This window comes from Montipora capricornis, chromosome 8, assembly GCF_036669925.1.
Source record: "Montipora capricornis isolate CH-2021 chromosome 8, ASM3666992v2, whole genome shotgun sequence".
In the NCBI taxonomy this organism is placed as follows: Eukaryota; Metazoa; Cnidaria; class Anthozoa; order Scleractinia; family Acroporidae; genus Montipora; species Montipora capricornis.
The window spans coordinates 22,223,727-22,231,226 of NC_090890.1; the positions used below are offsets into that span (position 1 = coordinate 22,223,727).

Genomic DNA, 7,500 nt, shown 5'->3' on the forward strand with positions numbered 1-7,500 from the left:
TGGACACTTGGTATCACGGAATGCAGAGTCAAGCGAGGAAACGAGAAGCATTGCAGCGTTTTCATCGCAATGAAACGGGTAGTTCTGTGAATTCTTCTGTATGCGGCCCATCTACGCCAAGGCGTTCTCGTTTAAAAACGTATACTCAGATCGTAGGAAGAGCATTGGTGCGGATATGTGGATAGGTAGAAATGATCCTAAGACGCTAATGTGGATGAAACCATTGTATTTTGTAATATTGCCGAGATAAAAACGGCGAATTTTAAAAACGCATTTAGTCGATGGTGCTTAAGTCAACTATGAATGGGTTTCTAACCACTTTTATCATTAGAGCCACATTCGTAAGCCCGTGAAAAAATGTTCGCAATTTTTTTCACGAACCAATGTTTGGCAACATTCAAACAAAACTTCTCCTTATTCCCGCAAAGGAAACTCATAATATGGGCAGTGAACAGTTGGATTACCCAATCACATTACTGCATAAATCAAATGACGTCAAAGCGAAATGCCAATCGCTTTCCAGAAAGTTCCTTACATGGAGTGATGACGTTGTTCGCTTCCGCGTTCGCTAAGCCAACTTATATAAGATTAAATGTGCTCCCCTACCTAGCAACGCACTCGCCAAAAGTCGACAGCACAGCGTTCCAGCAAGAGAAGAACACTCAGAGAGGTCACCAAGCACACGTAGGCACTGGCCAGGAAATATCAACAACTGATAAAATCAAATAAAGTGAACTTGGATAAGCAACAAAGCCATTTCAGTACGGCAGGTTTGGAACTGCGACTAAAAGTCGTACAAAAATCTCTGATTAAAGACTGAATTGACTTAGAACTGTTCGGTATGTTGTGGAAGTTCAGTTTCGTTACTGATTAAGATCGTGTGATCTAAGGAAGTAAATGAAAATCGCTTCGTTCAAGTGGCATATAATTAGTTCGATGATCATCAGGCGACAAGTTGCAATCGGGATCGTTTCACAGTGATGTTTTGTATCTATTCCGCGAGCCGAGGTCATTGTTTTAAGATGTTGTACACCAATAGCATAATCGCCAGGTTTTAAGGGGTACCTCCCGTGAGCCTTTCCAAACGCACCGACACCGAGTGAGGAATACGAGTGAGAAGGTTGGGCATTCGCAACACGGGAAATTGTGCAGCTTCTCTACATTCTCGTCCTCAGAGTACGCGATTCTACTTGGTCAGTAGTGATAATAATGAGCCCTAATTGTCGGGGTCCAGTTCTTTTGTGCAGTATCAAAAATTTGAAACTATAGTGGTTGCCGACAGTTACAACAATGGACCTGATTTCAACTGTGCGCATTTAAGAACCGGCTAGAGAACATTTTTCTAGGATTGCCCCAAAGAATCACGGCCTCCAAAGATGGAAATGCTCACAAGCAGGAAAATTCCGCTTTATGCGCAGGAAAACGCGGACGAATATCCACGTGTGAGGGATGACATTCTGTTAAAAGCGACGCCGTTGACAAGGCGTTTTACTCACCATTATTGAGACTACAGAAAGAAAAACAGGTACCACAAGCTGCCATGTCCTATGGCAAAACAAAATAAGACAAGTCATGCTGTGAAACAACCATAAGACGAGAAACTTCAGATGCCTTTGAAACTCACTCGTATCCTCGTGGTATACTGATGAAGTAAGATTCATGGCTTCCCAGGACCTGAAGAACCTAAAAAACCAACATACCTGTAGTTTAGGATACAAAACGAAGCAAATGGATATGCCTTTGCAATAAAAACCATGCTTTTTGGATTTTGAGTCGCATTGTTAAAGAAGATGAGAGTGCAAACGTCCCCTTTCGCAACTTTAATAGCAAAGAAAAGCGCAAATAGGCAAAAATTTTATTTTATTTTATTTTATTCTATTTAGCGGAGACACGGAGGTTTTGTATGATATGAAACCTCCATTTCTCCGCCGGTGCGTTTTTCCTTCTTAAATCATTCGTTATCGCAGACATCCATCTGGATTTGTTCTTACTTAGTGCTTCTTATTACAGCTACATTATCATAGTTTATTGCGGACGAGATATTTTGTCGTTAAGTGCAATTCCCAAAGCGGTTTCAACGTGGGTTGGAGGACTGAGAAGTTGGACGGACAATAAATATTCAAGAAAATGCCACGACCTGATCCGCTAAAGGCAGTATATTTACGGAAATTTGAGTTCGTGATCACTGAGAGCCCAAATCGATTCACTGAGATACCACAAACTTTTAACTAAAACTGAATTTGCTGATGTCCTTTCGCAGTAAGCCGAGTGACATTTGTAATCTCTTTATAATTAATAGTTGGATGGATATTTACTTATCTTATTTCGAGACTTGTTTGGAATTCTGATTATTGTTTCATAAAACGTTTGGATGAGATGCTTTTGTTTGGTTAGCAGTTAAAAGCGTTCCTGAAAACATTCCCGAATTGAACGATACTCAAGCTGTTGTGTGATTGTTAACGGCAACGTTTGCAGCAGAGCCTTAGTGAACAAATTTGCCAGGAAGATTATACTCAGTGAATAATATAAATGTATTTTTTTTTTCAAATTGTCAAAGATAAGACAAACGAGTACTTTTACCACCAATGGAGATCAATATTGAATGTACTTTATTGAAATTTGTTCTGTACATATTTCAAATGCGACGCGAGTCGCGTAAGGCGACAAAATCAATCCGAAATACCCGATAGCACGTTATAAGTCCAAGAGCGGCAGCGGCGCTTCATTCATTGCAAACATCTTTTTTATTCGACTAGCACGAGCCGAAGATAAAGTTCTTTCCCAGCAATTCTGTCCATGTAAAAACAGAGGTTCATCTCAATATTTAAAAAAGCTATGACGAAGAATTTTATTAATCTCACGGGCAGCGAGAGAGGTGTGGGGAGAATAGGACAATCACATGACTTTTGGAGGGCATATAGTTTATTTGTGGCCCGAGTAGCATCATTTGCGCCCGAGCGGAGCCAGGTGCAAATGATGCTACGAGGGACACAAATAGACTAAATGTCGGACAAAAGTCATTTGATTATCATTATTATCAATACACAAGGCCAAATCGTACCAATTCATTTAATAAAAAAAAATTGTCTAACAGAGATGTAGCATGAAACTATGGTATGGAAAGTTGTTGCTACAACATGATCAGCTAATGTCCCCCAGCGTATACAATCAAAGATTGTGAGAATGAAACGAATGTAAATACACGAAGTGCGAGTTGTAGACCAAATGCTGACCAAATGTAGAAGTAATCCTCGCACTAAAATAGGACGATCTCATTGGCCGAGCGAAGTTGTTTGACATCTCTGCAGCCAATCAGTATCAGGGTGGCAAATGTATTTTCAGCCCGCACATTTCCCGTTTGGCCCGCAAAAAGGCGCGTTTTACAGGGGGCAGTTTGTCATTTGGCCGCGCGTATTGATAATAATTGTAAAGAACGTGCTTGGAAGAGTGAAAACGAACGCGCGCGACAGACAGGCTCCTACTGAAACTCCCACCCCACTGCGCCACAGCCTCCTCAATGTTTTCCGCTTTTCTCCTTTCACTGAGGAAGCCACTGCGAAGGAGAGAGGAGGATTACAATATGAACAAGGCCCAAAAATTCTTGAAGCAGAGTTAGACTGCCCACGTTAATCCCTGGTTCAGCTGCTGGTTTAACTAATACCTACGAGGTCACCCCCATAGTGATTAAAACATGAGCAGCCAGCCGAGGTAAAGAGCTAAATGAACAACTGTCGGATACGGATTGTATTCTCATGGTTGATATTGTGGCAATGTTTTAAAACACAGTAAACGAGGCCGCGCGCAAGTTGCAAAGTGTGATGGTCAAAACACGGCACGCTTGCCATTCGACCAAAAATTTCGAAGAAATCGGGTAGGGAATCAAATGGAACGGAAATACGTTGGAAAATGTTTTTCGGACATTTGGGTAGACCTCGCCAGTGGTCCTGAAGTTCCAGAATTGCAGAATAGCCGGAAAATCCCGTCGTTCCATATTTCCTTATCTGGCGCTTTTTGGGGGCAATTCTTGTTTATGTGATTGGTTTCGAACGGCAAACCAGAAGATACTGTTCCATTCGCCACATGTAATATTATCGAAATTTCTGCATCTAAAACTTGTGGTCGACCGGATTTTTTTTGGCCTGCGTGACGTCTTGCTTCTATCCGCACGCGGAAAGAAGAGATGACCAAAAACAAGAACTTTGTCACGCACGCATTATTTACTTTAATCCTGAAATTGAAAGTCGTTCTAGATGACTGGAGCCTCATCTCTTTAAAACGTGAAAACACTTTCCGTGCTGTTGAACTATAAAAGGAAACAAAGGTGAAACGACAAACTCTTATCTTCTGTTTGAACGAGATTTGGATAAAGGGCGAAGAGATTAAAACAAACCAGCACTAACGATAAGTACACATACTACCACCAAAATGAATCATTCTTTTTTTTTTTACATGTAGCTCCTGGCGGTCCAGCTAAAAGATCAACTCATCCAAGCCAAAATATGCCATAAATATTAAATATTATAAAGGGGAAAAAAGCGGAGAATTTTCGATCGGTTAAAACTTTTCGTAGTTACTTTCGATAGTTTGTGTTCGTTGTTTTTTGTTCCTGAGCATCTCCGTTATAATATCTTGTTTACCGGCCGTGAAACGCCAAACAGCGCTGAAATAGGTGCTAAGATTGTAGTTGTAGAAGCCTGAAAATGCTCTTACTTTAACTTGTCTCCCTTTGAGATTTCGCTAGATATTTGTCGCAATAAATCGAACAAATTTCTTTGCTTTTTGGAAAAAGGAAAATTTGCCGTTGGCAGTAAACCGATGTTAATTTTCTCTAATTACTAAGAGGCATTCCGCGAAAATTACGAAATCCGGCAATTGCTTGCGAGAGAGGAGATTAGCTACAGTATTTTAAAGGGATCGATGACATACGAACCGGAATCGTGTTTCAAAAAGCATTGTTGCGAATAAAAACAAACTAACAGTGTGGATTATACTGTAGCATTTCATGTACATCTCAGTTTTTAAACTCTTGACAAAAAAAATCAATTTACTAGCTATTGCGAAAATCTTCGAGAGAACTTTCGCCGGTTTTGATTTTCGTGCAAGCCACTGACAAATATCAGATATGTGAAATTTCCGTCAGGTGTAAGATTATTTACTTCAAACTGCGCAGGTTAACCTTGTACTTCTTGTACATTATTTCAATACCGTGCGCTGGAGCTACCCAAGGCCTTGCCGGAAATAGTTGCCTCAAATATACGAAACGAACACTTCATCTAAAATAACAATAATAACAACGATTCCAACCTTCTTGCGAAATGTATTCACGTACTTGCAATACGATATTCTCGTTTATTGGCGGTTGAATCAATAAGATCATGTGCGAATGGAAGATGAAACATTAACCGTTTACAGTAAAGATTTTCAAATGCAGCTGCTCTTAACCCTATAGGATTTTATTCTTAACAAAAAGATAAAAAGAGAACTGTAATCAGTTCGTAGAGATAGAGTATTGGAAATGTAACAAACAGAAATATTTTAAAATGATAAAACTGAAAACCGAAAAAATGACTACGTCAAAAGTGAAAGCAAAATTCAATTGGTTGGCTGCATAGTGGAGCCAGGCTTCGCCGTAACTTTGCTTTCATTTTCAAACTGCGGTTAGCGAGGTGGCACTAATATTCGACAAGTAATTATAAAAGCAAAAAGCTCTGTCAAAATCAAACAATGAATATTGTAATGAGAAAGGAAAATCTTACGCCAAACGCGCCAATTATTGTGGAACGGCCTCCTATAAAGTTCGTCGAACGACCTGCCACTCAGTGTACTGCATTTGCAGCCGAAAAATTTTACCTTGGATGGTTCCTTTCCTCCGATGCCCAACAGCTTCCTGCATTTTAAGCGACTCTGGGCATCATCAAAGCTTCGCCTGTCAGTAAGCAAACAGAAGTACAATAAGTACAAACAGCAAACGAATTCACCAGAGACCTCGAGTCTCACTTAAAGAAATTCTCACATTCAATTTTCGATGTTTTGCTAATGTGCGTGTTAAGAGCTACTTCAAAATGTGCATCCTCGCCGAAAACCAGGAGAGCGAACAACGCTTAGCCTTTAAAAAAGAAAAGATTAAAAAATCATCCCACACCAGACAAAAAGAAGCCGAGAAACACGAACGCCAAAAACAAAACGCTGAGATTTTGAGCACACCACTTCTTCAATGACAATTTTTCACCCGGCAGCGGATATGTCTCCCGTCATCTCCTTGGGGTCAATTTTTGAAGCTGACCTCAAGCGTGAGAATATGGACCTTGTAGTTTGCAACTTCTTAATTATATGCGTCAAGATGCAACGCGTAAGACGGAAAATAGCCAAATATACTTGAATCGACGGCAATAGGGCTAAAATACGCAGCGAACAAGCGTTGGACATAGCGAAAAGATAATACTCAATACAAAAATTTGATTGTGGCGGATCTCCTCAATCGAAGAGCTCAAGTCGACTGTAGTGAGTGAATTGCAGCGTTCTAATTAAAATCGCGGAAAACCTAATGAGGAAAATATCGCTAAGAGGGAAGAAACAACCAGAGATGGGATGACAACATGGATTACAAGTAACACGACATTACTTATTAACATCACGCGTCACTTAAGAAACAAAAGCCCAATGAAAATCTGCTCGAGCCCATACTTCTCTGTTTTCACAAGCGTAGGTCGTTTATCCTCCGAAGACATCACTGCTGCGTCTTCCTTTCTTTTCTGACCACGAACAGACTTGTCTCAGTTTCGAAACGCCAAATATCGATGCTGCTTACAGGGGAGGGCTGGTACAGAAATTTGATTCGCAATGGTGCTGTGATTGCTATGCAAATTTTATCCGGTCTCCGTCATCAAATGCATCAAAACAGAAAAAATACGAAATCGAACGCAAGAGCAATTGAAAACACATTCTTAAGAAAAATGACAGCAACGGTGTTTATAAAATTTAAATTGACGAGTACCTTTATCGTGTCACAGGAGGGACTCGGTTGGAAACAAAATACGGAAAAGGACGCCATGCAGATTGTAGTTCTCTTACAGTTGTTTCATTAAAAACTAAGCTGTGGTTGGTCTAAATACCAATAAACCTTGGACGAAGGAACATATCCACGTGGATCTCTTTTAAATCCTTCGTAACAAGAAATGTGGCAATGATCATATCGAGTGGAAATGTATATAATTAAGCCACTTTTTATAAATCCCGACCATAACCACACAAAGCGTATATTCTCCAACAAAGCGAATTCTGAATATCATAATGACATTTGATAATGGAGACCAAAAGATTATTTCCTCTTAAGAACCACTGTGTCGTGGTAAAAAACCGAAATCTTTAAGTAATACTGAAACGTAAACGAGAAAAAAAAGACGAGTACTTCATTTGTGCCCCAACAGTAATAATTTTACCAAGTTAACCATATGCTACCTGATTCCGGGTTGCATGAAATGTCATTAATGAATTCAACGG

At 40.0% G+C, this 7,500-nt stretch overlaps 1 protein-coding gene across 5 annotated transcripts in view; it reads right to left on the reverse strand.

Moving 5' to 3' along the window:
• Nucleotides 1-7,500, reverse strand: part of LOC138014419 (tumor protein p53-inducible protein 11-like) — a 27,224-nt gene that overhangs the window by 5,246 nt on the left and 14,478 nt on the right. For 4 of the 5 annotated variants that reach the window (XM_068861486.1, XM_068861484.1, XM_068861483.1 and 1 more), the window contains 4 exons: nt 5,851-5,926; nt 1,625-1,683; nt 1,497-1,545; nt 607-712 (listed from right to left, as the gene is read on the reverse strand). In XM_068861486.1, the coding sequence (XP_068717587.1) occupies nt 607-712; nt 1,497-1,545; nt 1,625-1,683; nt 5,851-5,926 (290 nt within the window). Of the gene's footprint in view, nt 1-606; nt 713-1,496; nt 1,546-1,624; nt 1,684-5,850; nt 5,927-6,684; nt 6,818-7,500 lie in introns of those variants that run through there. The other variant, XM_068861487.1, reaches the window with a different exon arrangement.